General features: G+C 53.7%; 2 protein-coding genes across 8 annotated transcripts in view; one reads left to right on the plus strand and one right to left on the minus strand.

The window, feature by feature from the left end:
- Positions 1 to 22,626, minus strand: part of Hiw (MYC binding protein highwire) — a 402,512-nt gene that overhangs the window by 369,611 nt on the left and 10,275 nt on the right. The window lies entirely within an intron of this gene.
- Positions 175 to 22,038, plus strand: LOC144473835 (uncharacterized). Its single transcript, XM_078188123.1, has 3 exons — positions 175 to 256; positions 8,593 to 9,355; positions 18,641 to 22,038. Exons 2-3 carry the CDS (start codon positions 9,188 to 9,190, stop codon positions 20,012 to 20,014), a joined length of 1,542 nt encoding a protein of 513 aa, XP_078044249.1. The 5' UTR covers positions 175 to 256; positions 8,593 to 9,187; the 3' UTR covers positions 20,015 to 22,038.

Genomic DNA, 22,626 nt, shown 5'->3' on the forward strand with positions numbered 1-22,626 from the left:
CCGGTGGGGAGAAGAGCGAGCGAGCAGGGAATAGAACCAGGCCGAGAGCGAGTCGGTAGTGGGAGAGAGACGGGGAGAGTGGGAGAACGAGAGAACCAAGAAATAGTGGGGGGGATCGTGGTAGCGAGGAGGGGACACTCGTGTCGCGCGATAACCAACGCCGAGGTGCAAACCAGCCGCGAATTCGAAAGGCGGCCAGTTGCTGTTCGCGCGTCGTCAGCGCCGCGTCGCGAGTACACTCGATCGTACCACGAAGGTAAATCTCATCGTCGTATCAACCAGTGATCTATCCTCCACCTCCCCAAGCCCGCTGCGCACGATTCTTATCGGGACCAGTGTACAGTTGTCCGATCTGTAGAATAATGAAAAAAAGAAAAAAAAGAGAGAAAAGAAAAGAGAAGGAAACCTCCCTCAGGGACTCGAGATAGTGGCAATGTAATTGGTAGTCGACGAAGGTGAAAAGTTCACCGGTGGATCACGCGATCCAAAGGTCGCACGAACGTTCTAGCCTTTTAGACGTTCCGCGATTCCGAGACTCTGAAGCAGGCACGTTCGACTCGTCGTTTCCCGAAGTCGCGTTCAAATCGTCGCGCTCCAAAAAGCGGGGTGGAAAAACGAACTCGTTTGTCAGAGTAATCGCGCCCAGAAGATTTCGGCTCCGGAGAACTGGAGTTGAACCAGGTTGAACGTCCCCGCTCCGGGACGCTAGACGCTGGAGAACGCCTGACCTTCGATCGAGCGGGGCACGGAACATCCTCGCGGGGATCTCGTTGCATAACGTGGCTCGGCTCGGCTCGGCTCGGCGCAGAAACGGAGCGATTCGTTCGCGGAATGCCGACGGTTCTGTTCCGTCGCTGACGCAAACAGTGGGTGTGTGCCCGGCGAGCCACGAACGGCCGTCTCGACGAACGAGAGAGAGAGCCTTGTTATCGGGGACCACCGACGTCGCGAAAACGAACCGGGGATCGCGCGCGGACACCCGCGATACCCCGTCCGGTTGATCGGCGCGGGATAGGATTCGGTGTAACGCATGATTTCCCACGTGGCACGTAGAGCTGCGTGCACTGGCCGGGCCGCGTGCGTGCCGCCGCGCTGTCAGCCGGACGGCTCGTCCGAGCAGCGAGCAACCTGCTCCGCGAAGAAGCGTCAATTAAATTAGCTGCACCTTCTCGACCCCTACTCGGCCCCCTTCTCGCCGTCTCGTCTTACGTCACGTCCCGCAAAGATGCGCGACGTCCTCGCGGCCGGCAATAATTCCGTCGCGAGAGAGAGTGGGAAAGAGAGAGAAGCTACGGCGACGGCTAAAAATCATTCGCACCAGATGCGCCGACGACCGGCTCCGCAGCTGTCGATCCCCGGACCTGCTCCGACAACAATTTTTCTCTCGCAGCTGCGGGTCTCGCCGCGAACGTCCGACATCGGTTTTCGATGGCGCGGCCGACGAGCCTCTGTTTATCCCGCTCCCGATTCGCCGGCTCGAGAACCTTGCGCGTCGACATTATTCCCCGACTTCTCGTCTCGTCTCTTCTCTTCTCGTCTTCCATCTATTCCCCGCCCGTTCGGGCTCGTTGAAAAGCGACGGCCCGTTAAATCGACTCTACCGGGCGCAATCGTTCGTGCGGGAACGTGATTCCGCGACGGGCTCGGTGACGCCACGAGGCGATCGAACGGCGGCGTCCGCCAGGACGACCATTTCTCCTCGGATTTTGGACAAACATTGGACCGAGTGGAAAATCTGTTTCCTGACGCGAACGCGGCGAGTATCGTCCGCTCTCGCAATTAGAGTAGGTCGAGCCGGAGGAGGGAGGGGGGGGGGGGCGACAATAATCGTTGGCAACGCTTATCGCGGACTAATGCGCTCGGGACGACTGAATCAGCCGCGGGTCGGGTCCGTGTTAATCGGACTCTGATCGGCTCTGGGAATCGATCGTACATTTCGAGGTTGGTTTCAGTGTCATTGTCATCCTATGATAACACCGTTCGGATAATGATGGAACTATATCGTTCCGAGCCTGGAAAGTGGGACAGTCGCGATAAGCCCCGGTGAACTAATTTTCTTCGGTGGAATCGTAGATAGCAAAAATCTTCGAGATCGAGAACATTGTCGCGGACATTGCGGCAGTGGGAACCGTCAAACTCTTATCCGAAAAATTACGATTTCTGTTCGCCCCGATCCGGGCCAAAGCGTGCCCCCACCTCCGCGGTAAAATATTAATTCGTTCTATCGACGAGCACTTCTTATCTCGATTCGACGGTTGACGAAGAGTTAAAAAGACCCGGCACTCGGAAGGAAGCTTCCTCCAGTATATCAGCGCCAACGCTTTCTTATTACGATTCCGGCGAAGGGATCTAAAAATCCCATTTTTCGGAACCGGTCGCGCGGACCCATCCAGACTCGTCGGATAGTTTCTATACATAATTCAGCATGCTCCGTCTCCCCCGTTGAAAAACGATGGAATCGCGGCGGAGTCTCTCGCCTCCTTCTGTTCCCCGAGGAATCGACTCGATCGAGCAACGGGGAAAGCTCGCTGGGGGGATTTTTCTCGAAACGATTAACCAGCCTCCGACGTATCGGAAACAAAAGCTCGGCCCGTGATTGCGGGATTAAACGCTGTCCCGCGAGCTAACGGGCCGAGTCCCTCCCCCTCCTAGATAACTGATCTTAATCCGCCCTCGCGGGGAACTTTTGCCCCCCCCCCCTGTTACCCCCTCGATCGAGGCTCGCTTTCGAAGAGCTCTCTCGTTTACCCTTATCGCGGGGGTCTGGAAATTACAATCGCTCTCCGTTCGCAGAAGTCGCGGCTACGAGGCCGAGATAACGGGTCGCGAAATGAAGACGAAAAATGGTGGTGCCGAGGATCCTCGGACCGTTCTCATTCAACCCTTCCGCGGCAGTGTTACCGGAACGAACGCGTCGAGCCTGTTCAGTCTACCGTAGACAGTCCCAGCGAAATGTTTATCTCGATGTGAATGGAGAGCAAGATGACGGATAACATATTTCTCGCGTGAATAACGTGTATACTTTTTTCGTCTCGAGCCGCTGAAAGAAAAATCTGGAAATGATTGGAGAGCGCATAGCTCGAACGCTTCGTCACACATTTGTCACAACGTTTGCATAATGCAACGGTCGCGGTACGCGCGCGTTCGATGAATTTTTAATATCTTGTTATTGTGAAAAGAACGAACACGCGAAATCCTTTTTCGCCGGTTATCGACGCCCGTAATTTGCGCCGCGCTCGCGCGTCGTGGCAGTTCTAAAATTCTGTAATTAATGCACAATAATTAGCAGTTTAATTATCGGAAGCATTACGTAAACTCGTTACGCATCGCGTGTTTACGAATCTATCGGTCCCCGATTAATTCCGAACAAGATATAAATTCTGACCGCGGATTATGCCGATTCTCGGCCACTGTTCGCCGGCCTGCGGAAGGGTCGACGCAACGATTCGGACCGCGAATGGATTGGTTATCCGTGAAGTTTTAACGGAGACACGGGGAGGCGTGCGTCGCGTGTACTCCGAAACGACAAAGTGCTCGGCTAGCAAGAGAAGGGGGTGAGAAATCACGTAATAGGAAGCGATTCGATGGCGCGTCAGCTCATTGCCGCGCGTAGACGATGAAAATCGCGGAGTATCCGCGGGTCTGGGACGGAGGATCCGAATACATGAATATCATTAACCGGATGCAAATCAACCGTGGCAAAATATTTAATCAATCGACCATGCCGATCGCTGCCAGACGCGCTCGAATAATTCCTATATGTTTTCTCTGTTCCCCGTTCCTTCACCGATTTGTTCGCGACCGGTCTGCTTCTTCTCTTTTTCTCGCGATCAGCGCCGACAGCCGGGGATTCGGCTCCGGCCTCCTCGTTACGTATGTACGTAGTTGTCACCCGTTCCGCCCCCAACCCAGTCGCGTCACGGTTCGTTTGTTCGTCAGTTGTTCCGGCCGTGTGTGCGTCGTTCAGAAACCAATGCCGATGCGCGCCGGTGGCCAATTAATCGCTCGCGCTTGGCCGCGTTTCTGCTCGAATGTGTTGATCGACCCCGGGGAAAAGTCGAGACCCCGGCAGCGATCGCGGGACAAGCGAGGAAGCGTGCAACTGAAAACGCTTCGGACCATCGTATCAGGAATTAAAAACTCTTATCGAACGTAGAGCCCGAAGGAACCATCCGTGTCGTAGAACTTTCGGACCGCTTGACTCTTTCGCACGTCTTCGAACACTGGTCTTTCTATTATTTCAATTTCCACCATTTTCAAGAATTCATTTTATTGTTTTCTTCTAATTTGCACTCCGATCGACCGGCATCGTATTTTTCTCTAACACAACAAAGACTTTATCAGTATTGTCATCATATATTCAACAAAGATTAGGTTGCTTTAATCTTCCGGCGAGTTCGAATACGGCGGAGATTTTTGGGAAACCGTCCGATTTGTTCACGGTATATCACAGCGTTGGGATGTATGTAAATTCACCGTGAGTCACAGTGTCAAGCTGTTCGTGGAGTACTTCACATGATCGGCTTACGGCTTCGGATGTTAGATACCGAATCACGATGGAAGCCGTCAGTCAGTAGGCCGTGGAACGGCATCGCCTCTTAATCGGTTCTTAAATACTTGACTCTCGTGGCGGCAAGAGGCTTCGCTCTCTAGCGTTCTATTAGCCGATGCAAATCGTGCGATCCCGACTCCGCAGTTGTTGAATAAATACCGTTTTCCGTTCGAAAATGATCTAACACGCTCGTGAAGCTAGTTCGTTTGTTAATCAAACAAGTCCTTAATTACGGTTGCGCATTAATCTTCATTAATGCGAGCGGTGTATCGCTTCGCGCATGAGTTGCCATAAACTGTTCCAATTATAGAAAGACATTTGCGTGATAGATAATTCTAATGTCGGACCCGTTGATCGAGATTCTATTGTAGCGAGCGCGCCGAACGCTTTGACCAACTGGAAAAATAATTAATAACGGGGAACAGATTAACATCTCCGTTAATGGTTCCGTGCCAATGAGCCGGGGACGAATGCAGCGGCGCGCGTCCCCGCGCGTGTCCCCGTCCGACAGGTTTCCGCCGCGCCTCGACGCGTAAACATAATTACGTTTATTAGCGCCGGCGACAGGGGCTAACGAAGATCTTGTCGACCGGCGTAATGACGCGTTAAAGTCTTTTAATTCGTCGAAGCGACACAATCGGGCGACTCTCGGCCGTGCCGCTCGTTAGATTAATCAACGGGTCACCGTTCCCGTCCCGTGTTTTTCATATCGCCGAAAGCGTCGCGCGACCCCTGCAGACGTAGCCCCGCCGGGCGGGGGGAGAGTCCACGGCCAGAAAGGACCGGAAGGAATTAAGAGCGCGCGACGAAAAATCCTCTTCCCGGTCCGAGTCCCTCGAATTGGGCGGACTTTCATTCGCAGTCGTCGCTCCTTTCACGGGGCATCGACGCGCCTTTTTTCTCCCTCGGCGACCCCGTTCGTCCCCGCCGAAAGGAAACTCGATTCATTAAAAACGACGGGGGCCGCGTCTCGCCGGGGACGTTCCTTTGTCGTTCGTCCCGTCGAATCATCCTCGGGATTCTCCAGCTTCCTGCCCCGCATCGCGTCGACCAGCTAACGCGTTCCTCGGAATTATAAACTGTTCTTCAAAAAGAGGACGCACGACGCCAGGCGCAATAGCAAATACCATTGAACAAGCACCCACGAAACGAGAACATCGAGTTCGACTTTAAGGCGTGATTCCTCGTGTTACGGGTAAATTTCCATACAACGTTTCTTCTTTCGCGAAACTCGTGCAACGGACCGCGCGGCTTCTTCAACAACTGTTCTTCCAGTTTTGATCTAGCTGGAAGATTCTACAGCATTTTTCTGTCGAATTGAAACACTTGTTCGAATAACAAAGCTTCCAACGTTGTTCCGCGTGTCTTCAGAACCGTCCAAAGTAAGTCCAAACAAATTGCCAGAGAGGGAAATTTCAGCCTCGGTAAATCCCACAAAGAACGTCTCGTTTTGCGTTTCAATTCGGATGGTCGTGGTATGTACCGCGAACAGCTTTTCTTCAGTCGTTCGATGGGTTTTTCACGGCTGTTCCGAAGGAAAGTGTGTTGTCTAAAAGCGGCCCTTGCAAATCGATGCCCGGCCCGAGAGTGTCGCCACGGCAAAGAACGGGTGGCAGCGCCTTTTTTTTTACACCGCGCCGCGTCGCGTTGGTTAAACACTGCAATATTTAAAGGCGACCGCATTGTCGGGCACGCGACGGCAGGCAAAAACGGTCGGCGGAACGTGCGTTCGCGCGAGGCCGGTCCGCGTCGCCCCGCGCCGCCGAGAATGCCGCGAAATTGCGGTTTAATGAACGGAGCACCGCTTCGCGAGGGAGCCGAAGAAAAGGGGACGCCGAGGCGATTCCGTTGCGGCCGCTGCCGATGACGTGTGCGGCCGCCGCCGCCGCGTTCTACGGGAGACCGGAAGCGTACGCTCGTTCCTCTCTTCCGCAGTCGATCTCAGAATTAACGAGCCGGCGAGGAACTTCGGGCGCGCAGTGTGTCAGTGAAAAATGAGTTCGCAGTGCTGCCTTTGCCGGATGATTCTGTTACCGAGATCAGAACTTCGTCAAAGTAAACGGAACGTACCGATCGTCGTTCGATGCGAGATTGGAACGCGCGAAAAGTAACTGCACGGATCCCTGGAAACGAGTTATTTACTCGGTACGCGCGGTCCGCGATATAATTAATGAGGGATTCAACCTGTACAAGCACCGCAACTTTGCGCGCATCCCCCGGCAAAACGTCGTCCAAAAACTGACCACACGATGGCCGGCGGTTCGCTGTCGCGTCCCCGCGACTAATTAGTCCCGCAGGAATTTTCGGCGAGCATAAAACTGCCGAAAGTTTCGATCAGACTCGTCGCTCGACTTCCCGCTCGCCGACGACCCCAGCTGAAAACGAGGTCAACCAAAGAGACACTCGACGGCCGCAGATCTACGACAGTTTGATCTTTCTAATTACGCAACGGTAGAGCGATACCAATTAAACGGCAGCCGAAGAGGGTGGTGCCGCGCCAGCTCGCATTTCGATGGCACGTCGATCTTTGAGAATCTCGAACGAGTCGATCAACTCTGCTCGTCGATGGGCGTCCGCGTTCGCCGAGGCGACGAACAATGTAATTTTGCTCGCTTCGGGCAGCGCGACAGCGCGATCGGCAACCGTGAAACCGCGCTCGTTTCCCCGAGGGACAACGAGTGTTTAACTTCGGGAATCGTATCGGGTCCCGCGGAACACGAGGAAACTGCGTTCCGCGTCGGAACACCTCTTGGAAGAGTGCTCGTTTTGTGATGCAGATCGGTTCCCAACCACCTTTCCCGTGTCCCCCGCTCTTGTCCTCGAGCTCGCGCAATTGGCGAACCGTGTAACCGGCACCGGTGAATTAGCAGAAGCCATGAATCGACACCTCGACGATCCGGCTAAACGATCGAAAAGGACTGAAACCTTTCGAATGGCGAAGCGGGACCCCCGACGCGAATTACTTCCCGGTGATTAGTTTTTGAAAGGGTCGAGACCTCGTTGCCCCGCTCCGAGCAACACTTAACGTTTTACCTGCCGGTGGTTACTTAATACTTCCCGTGGGATCGATAATTAACTGGTATCACCTTAAATGTTTCGGCTGCGAACTGTCGACCTTTGGGCATTTACGAACTAAGCTGGACATTCTTGAACTGCTCAAATGCGGTTCAATTACGTTAAGAAATTCTGACGATTCGACTGGAATATTCTTCTCATTTCCTATGACGAATTTGAACCTATTACAGTTTTATCAATTCCAATCGCTCTGTGATTTTGTGGAAATTGTCGAAGTCGATATATGGCACTTGTTACAAGCAAAAAATTAAATCTAGCTATCAAATAAATCACCAAGGTCTATTCGCAATTTATTGGGACGATTCGAACCGTCGCGTAAGAAACGAATGCGACGGTTATTGGAGTGAGAATTTCGTGAAAATCATAGCCGGTAGAGTGTTGCGATCGTTGGTTGTCCTGGTTCCGATAAAGCCGCGGCGCGACAACGTCGCCGATAACGGTGGAACGTAGCGAAACGTTCATAATTAGTCATGCGAGGGTACACAGAGCAGAAGGAGCACTATTGTCGCGCGAGATTACGCGGTCGTCGTCGCAACGAGATCACGGAGGAGGATTTTCCATCGCGCCAGTGATTCGACGTCGCCGCGGAACGATAGAACGTCGCCCGTGCCGTCTCGTCGAATAAAAATCGAAAAACTGTGAGCGCAGCCCGGAGAGAAGGGGCGGGGCGGGGAGGGGGAGAAAGCGGGCGAAAATAAAAAGGAAAGAAGAAGCTACATTCGCGATTACGTATGGAGGAGATACATTACGGGACGATAACGACGTCGGGCCGTAGCGGGGTCGATTTATCAAACCGGGCCCCCGCGTCGACGAAAAATCTCCTCTTCTCGGAGAGTAGCGCGAGAAAAAGGGAAAAAACGTGACCGGGGGGAGGGGAGAGAAAGGAATCGTTAGAATCTGCTTTCGGGGCGTAGGCGCCGGGGAGCGGTTCGAAGAGTCTGACCATTTTTCTGTCGTTCTTCCAGCTGGACCGGTATCTGGAACGAGGAAATAGAAATCCGGCGAGGGTGGCCGGGATGTTGAACGCCGCCGCGAGACACCATGGACGCGATCGGATGCTGCGACGAGAACACCGTGGATTAACCAGGATGGAGTCGTAGTGGGGCCGAGGGGTTTTGTTGGTCGCGGAACGGCTCGGATGACGACCGGGTGCATATTCGGAGGGTTCGACCGTGAAAGTGTGGTGATCCTGATGGCAATATGACCGACAGGATCACGTAGTGCGGTGCGACGTGTCTCCTGCGACACGGTACGACCTGTTCTCTTTCAGCGAGTGCCAAGTGTACACGGTGGTGTGCGAGAAATCGTGTTTCGACCTATAGAGGATCACGTGGTGGGGTCGCCGGGGGCCAGGGTGATTCGATTCGCCGGGGATCCAAGCCGCAGAGACATGCCGGGACAACGTGGTCCCGGTCGGCTCGGCGTAGAATCGGCTGGCATCGGCTCGGTGTAAATGTGTCCGGGGTACGAGGGTGAGAAGCGAAGGGACTAAGAGGGCACGGTAGAGAAAGGGCAACGCGCGCGCGACGGGACGAGGCGAGAAGAGGGTGGCGGAGCAAAATGGGAGCAGCCTGGCGGGAGTTCGTGCTGGGAAGCGTGATCCTTGGACTTTTTTCGAGTAGCCTGCTGAAGGGCGTCCTGACAAACTCGACGAACAGGTGCGACTATCCGCCGTGCAACTGCGACCATCATGGCCGGCTGACCTGCGACTGTAAAAACGAGGGAGAGGTATGTTTTGTCCAGCCATAAACGTAACTAACGAAACGCTATTATTCGACGACTCGATCCCGTCCCGTAGGTAGCAGACGCGGGACGAACGAATGGCAAATAAACTGTCCGAGAAAGAAGGAATTTATAGGGGGTTAGTTTAACCGGCGGAGGTAGGCCGTTCTAAATCTCGTCGCGCGCCGCGCACGCCCTCCGGAAAAGGAGAGAAACTTGTAGCCTGGTTGGTCGAGCGCGAAATAGCCCATCGCGTTTAACTCGGTTCCTTTCGTTTCGTCGATTTCATTTCTTGCCGGTGGCCCAGGAGAGCCATCCTCCCCGGGGCCAATCGCCGTCTCGGATCTCTCCCCGGCTGTTTCCCTCCTGTGCAGGATCCGTTCGAGGCGAGCTCTATTCTCTCTCGCCCCGGCACGTTTCCTCGCTCCCCTTCTTTCCCACGAATTCATTGAGAAACCGCGGCCCGTCGCCTCTATCTCCCGAAAAAATCGCGGACAATGCGACACCGCAGGGTCCGCGCGGAGCTCTCCTTTGTTCCAGGCAGCAGGCCGCTCTCTTCCATCTCCGAATTATCGAGGAAAGATAACGAGTGGATCCAGTCCCGCGGTCGGACCACGTACCACCGCGCGTCACGATTTCCAACGAGGAAAACCCGTCGGGCGGAACCCGTCGTCGGGCTAACGCGTGGAAGGGACGATCGTGTCTCGCGCCGACACCCCCCGTCCAATCGCCGTTCCATCATCCCGCCGATTAACTGCGGCCAGACGCGGCGCGAAGAAATAGAGAGCCGCAAGTAGAGGTTGTCAAAATAAAAGCGGAAGACAAGGGGAGAAGCTTAATCTCGCCACCGCGGTGGTGTTCCCGCGTAAATTGCGAGGGCGGTGCAGCCGGCTCGCGCGGAGATACAACCGACCGGGGGGGGGGGGGGGGGGGGGTGGGGGAGGGCAAAGCCTCCATAAATTAGAGCGTGTTTACGCAAATCGCAGGCCAGACATCGTCTGGCAGGTAGGTAAGGTGCTAGGCCGCTTGCCTGCCCCTTCGCCCGCTACCTCTCCCCCGCCACCTGACACGACTCCCTTCGTCCTGTTCCCGGATATTTATTATACCGGACTGGCACAGGTATACCGGGGCCCCCGCCCGAGGAAAAATAGTATGCGCCGAGGAAAAATGGAGGCCACCCCTTGACGGATCGCGGTTATGTGAACGCGAGCATCGTTCACTGCACTCTCCTACGAATTTCCCCGACCTTTCTCTCTAGCTGCCTGGTGTTCCCACGTTCTAGGCAAGGTCGTCGTATTCGCGTCCGAGGTAATCCCACCGGTTGCGGGCCTGAACAATTGCTTTACTTTATATTCACCGAGTAACGCGTACTGCATTCTTTAATCGACAAATAAACGAAGAGAAAAAATTTAATACGTGACATAATACAATGACAGAGTTAAGTGTGCCTGAGAGCAAAGCAAAGACAGCAATTGGTCACTCCCTAGTATGTAATCAGCTCTGCTGCACCGCAACAGTTCTTAGAAAACTGGCGCAATCCAGATTTGTATTCCCAACAGATTCAATGTTCGAGCTCAATCACGAATGAACTGCGCGATCGAAAACACATTCGCGATCAATAGTTTTGGCTGCCAATAAAGTCCAAGATAACAGGCGAGGACAAAGATAATTGACAATCCAGGCGATCGAGTGAAAAGAATGATCCGCGTCCGACAAGATTCCCAAAGCACCATCCGAGCGGATCGATCCGCTCGGAGTGCTTGGCGATGCATCGAGAGAGAAAGAGATCGAACTGAAAACGAGGTTCGACGTGCCCGGAATTAATCGGCTCGATCATCGAACGTAAACGCCGAAGAGTTTCATGCCGATCCCGGACTCATCGCGTATGCGAGGGACTGGCTGGGCCGTTGAAAGAGGACTCAGCAGATTTAACGAAATCGCGCTTATGGGAAGCCGGCGTGTAATCAAACAGCTTCCCTCTCCCCCGAATTATTCGGGTCAGCGTAATTCGAACTTTATCGGAAGTGGGTCTCGTTCCGGGACAGGATCATCCATTAAGGTGGCCGGTGAATTTGTCAGTACGTTTATCGGCTAGCCTTGGAGGCGTGTTAACGCGGTTACGGGCCGACGAGATAGAACGTTCTTTGTCCCCGGTAGACACGGGTCCCCGCGTTGCGCCACACAAACGCACACACACACAGACACAGAGGCACATGCAGTGTGTATACCAGCGCACAATGCCATAAACTCGATCCGTAAAACTCCGGCCCGTGACGAAATGACCGCGGGAAGTAAGCGCGAGCAGCGGTTACGCGGTGGAAACCAATCGGCGCGGTCGGATCCCGGCGTTTCCTGGTCGCCATCTTGCCAGCACGATCGGACGGGCTGGGGACGACCGAAAGACAGACGCTGCGAGAGATCCGTATCTAGGATCGGTCGGATCGGCGAGCTTCGACCCGGACCGGTCATCGATTAGAGATTACGTAACCCACGGATCCGCATAAATTGCGCGCGCGCACGTGGCATTTACGGAGACAGGTTTCTGCGGGCATTATTTTCGTCGGACTGCAAAGAAGGTCGCTCATCGAGCGACAATTTACGTTTCCTGTTCCAACCGGCGAGAAATCCACTCGACGCGTGCACCGCGTAGGCGCCGCGCGTGTCGCGTGCGCGCGGATAACGGAAGTGGTCGGGGTCTCGGGTTGGATAAGCCACGGATCGAATGTCGTATCGATGATCGCGCGGCTTCTGGATTCTGCGAAACTGTAACCGAGTTGACAACAAGGACCCCAAGGCCGCCGCCGGTCGTTTCGATCGTTTCGATCGTCGCCGGGACTGGCGGAATAAACGATTCCACGTTGCCGATCGTGTCGTCTGCAGAAAAGTTGGAACGGTTGGAAACAAAGCGCGCCGGGTAGGATCGAAGGCTCGACTATTTCAGCGCCCGAGGCAGTCTGCTCTCGGACGTTTTCTTTGAGAGACCGTTGAACCGTTGCCTAGCCCAAAGCCTAACGCGGCGCTAATAGCTAATTGCCAATTACGGCGGGGCATATCGAGGCGACGGATAAATGATGAATAAAGGTGCAAGATTTCGCCGATGTCCGCCGGTTCTAAAAGGGGGGGAGACAGAGACGCGGAAAGGGGGGGGGGGGGGGGGGGCGGGACGACGCTCGAAGAAAGGCACAATATATTCCGTGAAAACTCGTTTCTGGAAAACCTTAGCCAGCATCCGCGGAGAAGAAAGATAAGCAGCGGCGGGAAAAGCGAGAGCGAGAGAAAGGGGCGGGAAGTTCTATAATGCATAGCGGGGACCCGTGCGAGTTCTATCGTGGATTTCGCATAATAGAGCCGGCGTTTCACGAACACGCTCAGCCAATTTGTCGCGCCGTCAACTCGTGACTGCGAATATATCGAGAGAGTGGACGTCTCGGTCGGACCCTTTCTCTCTCTCTCTCTCTCTCTCTCTCTCTCTCCACCCCTCTTCCATTTTCTTCGCCACTTTTCCATTTCCTCGCCTCGGAGCCACTTACTCGGACCTATTATCCGCGTCCCGTCATCCTCTTCTACGAACGAGGAGATACGTAAAATCATTACCAGCGCGTTATCGCCCGCACTCGTAATCTTCCGAAAGTGCGCGCGCGGGCAAGGAGAGCTCACGGTAACGGATCGTCCCGGGCGGAAGAATGTCCGCCATCGGCGAACCGTTCCGCTCCGGATCAGAAGCGATATCGCGCGCGAGAAAAAGCCACGAGGAGAGAGCCGGGACGGAGCGACGCGCGCGCGCGCGGGCTCGGGCAGAGTTGTTAAGCGCCCCGACGGCCAATGAATAATTGACTGGCTTGTAAATAATTAAAGCCAACCTTTTAGCGAATACCATGCTTAAACTCGTCCGCTTACCCCGTAACGAGGCGCGACGAGGTGAGGCCACGAAAGGACGAAATAAAGAACACGCCCGAGGCTACACACGCTCGCGTAAAAGTAACAGCTGTAAGCGTTCCGTTCGGCGAAGGCGCCCGGTTATGAAAATTCTTGGGAAAATGGAAACCCAATGCCGGAAACCGGCGCGAGCACGCCGGGCCGTAGAACGGAACGACCGCTTTGCGACCGGGAAACGTCGATTCTTGGGACAACGAGCCATTTTGGCAGCAACTTGCCGAGAGCCAATGAAACTGGAAGACGACGCGAGCGTAAATGGATTCGACGTTACGAACAAATGTGACCCCGTTACGTCGGAATTGCGCCGTGAGGCTTGTTTTATAATTTCTGATCGCTCTCCTCCTTTGAACTCGCGGCTGAGCGCGACACACCTGCCAACTGTCACAGACAACAATTTCGGATCGAGAGTCCAGCAAATTCGTTAACCCTCCGCTAATACGTTTCCCAGAACGAAGCACGTCCATCGTAGAATTTTCAAACGGCTCTCACTGAACAGGTACCAATATTTATCGGAAAAATTTGAGAATATAATTTGAACGTTTCGGAATATCGTTTTCTTCGTTAGAACTCGATATTCTAGTTCCGAGTATATTCAATCAATTGTTAATATCATTTTTCCGAAACAAAAACGCGAGTCATTTAAACTGACAGAGTTAGCGACAGCGTCGAGTTAATACCGATCCGCTGTTAAGGTACGGGCGCGCAGAATCAACAGGAATTTCCATTCAAAATGAAAAAGCTCCGATGAAAAATGCAGCAGCAGTCGACAAGGTGCGAGACAATGCCGAGAAACGGAGTTCCCCGCGAAGGAAATTGTTTCGCATAAATCCTTTATAGATCGTAAAAGAGTCTGGTCGTCGCTTCCGCCCTCTGCCCCGCCGTCCGCCGACGGGAGCCCCAGGACTGCCGCTTAATCCGCCATTACGTCGATTACATTTTCATTTTCATTTCGGGCGGCGGCTGGAGTAATTGTTCTCGCAAGCCGCCGACGCCTCGCGACGGCTCCCCGTCGCTCCGATCTAGCGACGACGAGATCCGATCGAAGGAGAAAATAATAATTCACCGGGCTCTCTCGAGCACTCCGGCTCGAAGGAAGACGAGAGAACCGGCGCTCGATTCCCGGCGGGATCACCGTCGATCCGAGTAATCAGGAAACGTTCCCCCGACGCGCAGGAGTCGCGCACGCATTCCCTCTTCCTTCGGATACGGAATCGCGAGAACGGATGCAGGGAATACACCGGGCGCCGCACGCTCGACGGAGTTACACGCCACGGAGGACTACGGCTTAAGGTCGATCCACATCGGAGCGACGAATACGGTTCGACGATGAGGATATCGAAGCGGTGCTTCGCGAATATTTTTAGACATCCGATAAGAAACGTCGGAGCATAATACAACGATTCGCCAAAGAGAAAAGCAGAGTGTACAGGCGCGTGTCGCGCGACTTTAACACGTTGACTGCCAAGCCTTCTTCAAAGAAATCCGCTCTAGACGTCAAATATTTAAAAAGAAATAAATACATCCTTCTTGTGACACCTTTTACGAACCTGTCTACAAACTATGACAACGCGACCATTTTTGTTAGGGTTACGTTTACTACGCGTCTAAGACAAAATCAAACGTTTCTCCGCTTCAGCACACCTCGCAGCACATTGTCGCCGACGCGACGTTCTGGCTTCCCGCCAACAGATTTTCATTTACGCCGCCAACAGATGACGAAGCTTTCGTCGGCCTAATTGCTCGGCGTTTCCGATGAGATACAAGGGAAAAGATTCCGGAACGAGATTCTAAATGGAAACTTGTTTTCCAGTGTGAAGCAGGCCTTACCGGCCGCGGAAAACTGCCGCGGAGGGTTACACGCGGGGGCCGAATAAAAGCGAGCCGTTAAAACGGAATATCGCGTCTTCGTTGTTTTCCCTCGGTCCGGCCCGCCCAGGCCCGACGCTGCTGTCAGCCGGCTTTTCCCGCTTGTCCCCGGAGACTGCGAGGCGAGGCGAGGCGAGGCGAGGCGAGGCGAGGCTGCCTGGAAATAAAATTCAGATTCCCCGTGGCGGCCCCGGCAACACCCGCCCCCGCGCGCTCAACACGCTCTCTTATCCGGGAATCGCGTTCGCGAATATTCCGATATTACGTTCGTCGAACTTTAATGAAGTTCCCCTCGCGAAAGCGAGCGGAAACGCTTACGCTTGTACCGGGGCGCGGTGACGATTGTTCCGCAGGTGAAAAACGAGCCGCGCGTTACGCCGGACAGGCCCCCGTTTCGGCGGACGGTACAATCTATTCCCTTGCGTCCCGGGAATTGTGTGTCGGGAATTGGTCCGGAACAATGGGACGTGAACAAAGGTCGGACAGGGCTGGGAACAGACCAAGAGAGAGAGAGAGAGAGGGAGAGAGAGAGCGGGGGTGGCAGGCCGACGCCCGATCGCAAGACGGTGAAGCGCGTGGGTACCTGAGAAAAAGGGCCACGGGTCCCTTTATTTTCGTCCGTTTCCTCTTTCACTCTATTCAACCGGGCTCCAACCCTTCCCGCGCCAGTGATTACCCAGCGCTAATGTTTGGTTCGTACGCTGCGTCGCCGAAGAATGAACGCTAATCGCGACCCCGTCTTGCCGCCGTCTCTGTGCGCGCGTTCTTTCTCAAGCCGCCAAAATCCGAAGAAGAGATTATTCCGTCGCTGGCAGAGAACGGATCCAGTTCGCAACATCCCGAGAGCGGGTCAGTTTTAAAGGTTTCCACCCTCGCTTAGAATGAGATTCGGCAACCTCGTCGCCTCCGTCCCGAGATTCGAAACGAATTTTCGTACAACCTCGGATTTGATTCCCGCGGCGAGAGACGGCGCGCGTTCCTTTTTCCGATACAAGCGCTGTCATCTTGTAAGGCCGTGCGTCGCGTTTCGGATAATAAGCGCCGCGCGCGATAAGTAGCTGACAACGGGAGCATTTCGAGAACGACGTTGCCGCGAAATTCGAATTTTGCCGAATATCCGACCCCTGTTTTCCCATCTCCCGAAAGCTGGCATTGTTATTCATTTATTCATGGGCAGGAACCGTCAAATCGCGAAGACGACGCTCGAGAATCCGGCCGCAGCGGAAAGAACACCGCGCTGGCGTGTAGCGCGCGATGGAAGAATAAAAGTTAAAGACAACGAGCACGGTAAAAACGAAATGCTCGTTAGCGCGCGGAACCGGGCGCGCCGAAGCTAGTGTTTCATCGGATTCTGCCGGCGCCGTTCTCGAAACGCTGGCAAGAACTTGATATTAATGTTGGACCGGAGGATAGTTGATAACAAAGTTCGGGCGATCTCAGATAACAGCGTAGCCGTGGAATAGAAATCGATTAACGCGTCCTTCTCGACGGTGAACGCGAGTGCGGACGCAATTTCCTAGATTATTTCGAACGAAACTGCAATGAAGCAATTAAAAGGTGGACTGCAGCTATCGGAAAACATTCCGGGCACCCTTTTCATTTTCCTCGGCCACCGAGCAGATCGTGATCGTCGTACCAATGCGCGGAGATCGTTCTACGATCGGCCATTACACATAAAAGGCTAATGCGAGGTAAGAGAAGACGAGGAAACGAAACTATTTTTCAAGTGCTTATCGATTCGACTGCGATATGATAACAGTATATTTAACAGATAATTTATTGCGTTAATATGCCGTATTAACGGTCTTGATAGCTTTTATAGCGCGGATGTTGCAATTTATTTGTCATCGATGGAAGCGCGGCTATAACAAAAGTTATAGCGCAACGAAAGGAATTGCTCCAATAAGAAAACATTTTAACAGCGATGATACGGGACGTGATCATTTTTCAAGAGCAGGGTAAAGTGCAAAATCTCTGTTGTCCGAGCGATCGCGCGATAAGGCGATCGTGTCAAACGGTCGAACCAATGAATCATCGGACATCGACGAAATCAACGCGACGCCGATTACCGAGAGGCGGCGACTCGCTATCAGGGACCTTTGTTAGCAAGGAAAGTCGCGATAATCTCGCGTGCGAGCGCATGCGTGCGAACGACACATGCCGGAACTCGGCTCGCGACAGGTATGCGCGCGGACCTTGTCTTGTCATCGATTGTTCAACAAACAAGGCGAACTCGAAGTACCAGGTGCCATCGAACAGTCGAGCTGCAGCTAATGAATTAATAAAGACGCGTGGAGAGGACGACTGGGCAGCTGGTCGCGAGCAAGCGCATCCGCGCCCGAGTCAGCCGTGAAAACCGCCGGCCCTTTTCCCTCGCAACCACCTCTCGCGAGCGCCGCTTCGCAAAGGGGAGAGAATCGTAAAAATTGATAAAGAATCGACGACATCGCGGCATTTTGTAAACGCGGTCTCAGAGCCGGGAACACGTGTCGGCGGACGCTTGAAAATTGCACCGTGGGCTTATCGAGACGTGGCGATACCGTCGCGAAAAAAGTGCCAAGCACTTCGTGACTCGATCTCGTTAACAGCTTCGGATTTTCCGTGGACGGTCCCCGATGGAACTAGGAAGTGGCCAGCTGCGGAATAGTTTCGCAAATGGTTCAGATAACAGTATTGGCCTGGTTAATTGGCGATATCGTAGGCACGCGCGGTCCCGCGGCAGTTTTTATCACTTTTATTAACGTCGCGATGCCGGCGCAGCGAGCGTTATTTTTCAGCAAAACTGGTCCACCGGTCGAGGTGTCGACCTCGCGCGACACTTACGAACGCGACGCGTTCCGCAGGAATTTATCCACCGAGCAATTTTACCTCCGAACGTCCCCGAGCCGGCTCGGATCATCCGAACAAGTGTTACGGTAGTTTGTGCCGGCGGGTGACGGGCGCGTCTGCCTTCGCGAGAATTCCCGAACACGAGGACGGGTTATTCTTATTAAAGGACTGCTGTGCACTGCGGCAATTCGATTATAAACGAGAGGGAACGGGAACTTCCCAGCAAACAGACGAGTGCAGTACTCTTGAAAATACTCGCGGGACTCGACACGCTTCCGTCGGAAACTCATATCGAACTTGTTTACATGCCGGCAACGCCTGTCCTCCGGCCCCCTCCGCGTCTTCGAATCGTCGCCTTCGGGCATAAATTCAATTCCCAGCAATAGGAAAAGTTAGGAGGATGTTTGAGCACAGATTATAATTTCCACGAGTCGAACCAACTTCCTTTGCCTCACGATCTGTAATATTTCGCCAGAAACGCGGCGTTGAACGGCGAAACGTGCCGACCGGCGCGAATTAGTATCGCCTCTCGGAAAGATAAACAGTTTCATACGATCAAACATGATTTTCTAGCAACAAGGTTGCAAAACGTCTGTAACAGACGGAAACGAGATATGTATGTATGTGGAGCAACGATTGACAGGGCTCGTTTGATTTCAGGAGCTGGTGTTGACCACGGACGGGGACAGAAGGCTGAGCCCGCACACGAGCAGAATCGTGGTGAGCAACTGTTCGTCCGTGATCCTGGCGAACTCGAGCCTAGCTTCGATGACCGGGCTGCGCTCGGTGGACCTGGTGAACGTGGCGAACCTGAGCCTGGTGAAGCAGAGCTTCGAGCTCTCGTCGCACAGCACCCGGACCAAGACCAGGATCACCGTGAGGAACAGCAGCATCGACACGATGCCGAGCTTCGTGTTTCGCGGGGACGTGGAGTCGATCAGCTTCGAGAACGTCAGGATCGGCCAGCTGAGCGCGTTCTCGTTCGCGAACCTCGTGCAAACGGAAACGCTTCGACTCGAGAACTGCCGGATCGACAGCATGGAGGCGCAAGCGTTCAAAAAGTTCGACGTGGGCTACCTGCACGTGATCGGCGGCAGTTTCGGCGACCAGGTGCCCAGTAGGACGATGAACGACATCGAGGTCTACCACAAGTTCATGCTGGACGGCGTAAAAATGGGCACGGTGCGAAGCGACGCGTTCATCGTGCGAAGCCCGCAAACGGTGGCTATCCAGAACTGCCTGGTGGATAGTCTGGAGAGCGAGGCTTTCGACGTGACCGCGCGCGGTGCGGTCATCCTAAAGAACAACACGTTCGGCAGTCTAGCCATAGGGGCGTTCCTGGGTATCCGAGCCGACCCCGAAGCGAGGACGCCGTCCGGCTCACCACCGGCCAGCCTGCACGATCTAATCTTCAAGAATAACAGCGTGGTGAATTTCGAGGAGGGTTCTATGATGTTTGACCGGGCTAGCTTCCGCCTGGAGCTCGACAACCTCCTGGTCGACCAGCCGTGCGACTGTCAGATGCTACCCGTTTGGAAGAACAACATTCTCAATTACACGAACGTTTACTCGAGGCTCTACACCAGACAGAACTCCGTGCTGCCGCCCACGTTCTCGACCCAGGACTCGATCAGCGAGACGCCCGAGACGTTCCTGTGCACCGACGGCGAGGTGGACGGCGTGCCGACCAGTTTCGTCGACTACGAGACCCGCCATTGTTCCCTGGGCGGTTCGGTGATGATGCTCGCGATCGGGATCGCGGGCCTGCTAGTCCTACTGATCCTGCTGATCTGTCTGATCGTCTGGTGCTGCAGGAGGCGCCGTCGGAACAGCCGGAAGAAATGGATCAGCGTGCCGACGAACGCGCCCGACGTCGTTTCGAAGAAGAACGGGGTGATCGGCAGGGACACGGCAGCGTCGAACGCACCGGTCGACAGCCGGATAACGATGGTGGTGCCCGATGGCAGGCTCTACAGGGAAACCGAGTTCCACGTGATCGTCGAGAAGGCGGAACCGTTGACTACCGAGTTGTAACGAGAGCCGTCGCGCGGCTCTATCGCAGCCGCGGCCCCGCGGGACGACGAAGAACTCGAGTGGACGGACAGCCCAAGCCGATTCCGCGTGTACAAGCTCTGAACACGTCCAGCAACGCGGTTCACGTCGATTACCAAGAAGTGCAAAGACTGTTTTGATCAGCCGTGCGACCCCGCGGCCTCCTTGATCGGAGGATTCGAACTTCGCCGACGAACTCGTACCCCACACGGTGGTTCCTCGACATTTTTCACGTACTATTAACAATAAGTCGCGTCTTGGGAACGAATAGAGCAGGAGAGATCTTCGAATCCTATTGTTTTCAATTTAACCGACTAATCCTTTAGTACAAGCCAGTTCGTAAGCTTCCATTCACATATCAGACACGGGCGCCGATTATACCGACGCGGACACGGTATGCACGTGTTCCTCTTGTGCGATTAAGAGCGTTTCCCTTCTGGACAGAGGTGTCCCGCGGATAATCGGCCCGCGATCTTAGTTAAGTTTATCGTTTAAGTAGCTTTCAAGGGACGGCCAGTGACGCCGTTCGAAAAGGACTGGACTGAAGTTCCCACCCCAAACGATGACCGGAGCGGTCAAGAAAGAAGAAGAGTCAGCGGACAGTTCTAAACCGGTTGGCTCGTGTGAGACACATTGATCGGATTTAATGTTCTCTGTGCGTCGGTGAACGCGCAATTTCCAGAAATTTCCAAGCGGAAACCAACGTCTACGATTCGATGAAATTTAGCGAGGGTGAGAATTTTTTCGGTCTTTAGAGGAACCTTCGCTAAAGAAGCAGTGCCATTCCTATAGAAACGCGAGTTTGTGTACGCTCGGGGCGAAAGGACGTTCGAGTACGAGGTAGTAGGGTGAACGAACGCTGAAGACGAACACCGAGAACCACTGTAACACCCTCTCAAATTGATTGCGTTTCTCACTGTGCTTGTAACACAATAAAAATATTACCTGACATTCCTTGACAATACGGATATGAATCGATGAGACGTTCGAAGCTGTAGTTCTAAGGGCCGAGCGGAGGGCCAGCGAGAACACCAAGATCTCTGAGCATCCTCCACATTTCGCTCGACGAGGAAAGTGCAACCCCTGTGCGAACCGCCTAACCCTTCCCGCGAGATGGTTGGTTCGCTGTATTCGTTTTTTGTTACTGCGACACGTTTATTTATGAGCTTGCGTCATCGCCAATACATTGTTGTTATTGTTATCAGTTGCGATCAGTATCCGATATCGCGAATGCGAGGGGTGAACCTTTGCGGACGTTATCGGTTTGGCTCGCGTACCCCGTGATCTCGCAACGGGCCGGCCGATGAAGCGAGCGCGACTTCGCTTCGACATCCGGAGCGCTATTAAAAGCCTAGCGTCTCAAGGTTCCGATGATTATCGAGCACCAGAGCGATCCGCGAGTCACTGTTCCAGGAGAGAAGAATTTCCCCGCGGGGAATTCGGAGAAGATGGAAACAGCTGATCGACGTCGGACCTGTGCGACACGTTATGCGAAAGCGGAATGCAACCATCGCGACAAGTAGTTCTATCCTGGGAGTGTGCAGCTATCTATGGACGTGTAAGCAATGCATTATTGATGCGGACGCGCTCGCCGAGACTCGCGGCGTTGTTTCGGTTTCTCGGTCCGGATCAGCCGGCAGGAATCGCTCTCCTCGGAGCCTTTTCAGGTTGTTTGACGACCTCCGAGCCGGTGGCCTTGGGAGGCGTCGAGGCGCGACCGATTAACGGCGGCCCGCAAGAAGAAACTCGGCCCCGCGAGCATGTGCGCGCACGCAATTATCATGCAGCACCGCGCGAATTAAATTTTGTAAGGACGGTTTAGTTGTAATTATCGTGAGACTGTGATATAACGACAGCCGATTGTATAATTTGTTCTGCGTCGATCGGGTCGCGACGACCGTCGATCGTCAGAACTAGAGTGAAAGAGTTAAACGAGAACGAGAGAATGCGTGAGCAAGAGTGAAAGAGACAGAGAAAATAAAGAAGCTGATGCGCATAGAACGACACGGATTCGATGCTCCATGAATATTCTACCCCACTCCTTCCTTTGTTTATGCAGTAAGCGGTATAATTACGCCAAAGTCCGAGGACTCTGTCGCAACGATCAATAATAATTTTCGGTCGCTCGAACAGCAGTATAGAAGACGGAGACTGCTATCGTTTGATGAGCGTGTCGCTCGACTGTACTTGTCGTTTCATCGCAAATGGCCTCGTCAAACTAAGCCTACTTTCTGAAGTCAGAAGCAAGAAAGCAACTCCTACGCAATGATTAAAAGACGACTACTATATACAGGCTTTCGTAAACAGTTTAGCTACAGGAAGATAATTTGTAGCAAGTGTGTCCGTGCCCCTTTTAGCTAACCACGTGTAGAAGTGTGGTAAAGCACGATTGAGTCACAAAATCAACGGAAAAAACTATGAATTTCATTTCTAATATATTTCAGTTACCCTGGATGACTGAGACACCCCGTTATTTCAATTCATCCTCCCTTGGATTTAATTACTTTTATCGAAGATATTCAAGCCTTCTGTGCCCGACTCAAACCTACATTTTATGAAACGTGTTATACACCACGATATAAATCGCCTTTCAA

This window comes from Augochlora pura, chromosome 7, assembly GCF_028453695.1.
Source record: "Augochlora pura isolate Apur16 chromosome 7, APUR_v2.2.1, whole genome shotgun sequence".
NCBI lineage: Eukaryota > Metazoa > Arthropoda > Insecta > Hymenoptera > Halictidae > Augochlora > Augochlora pura.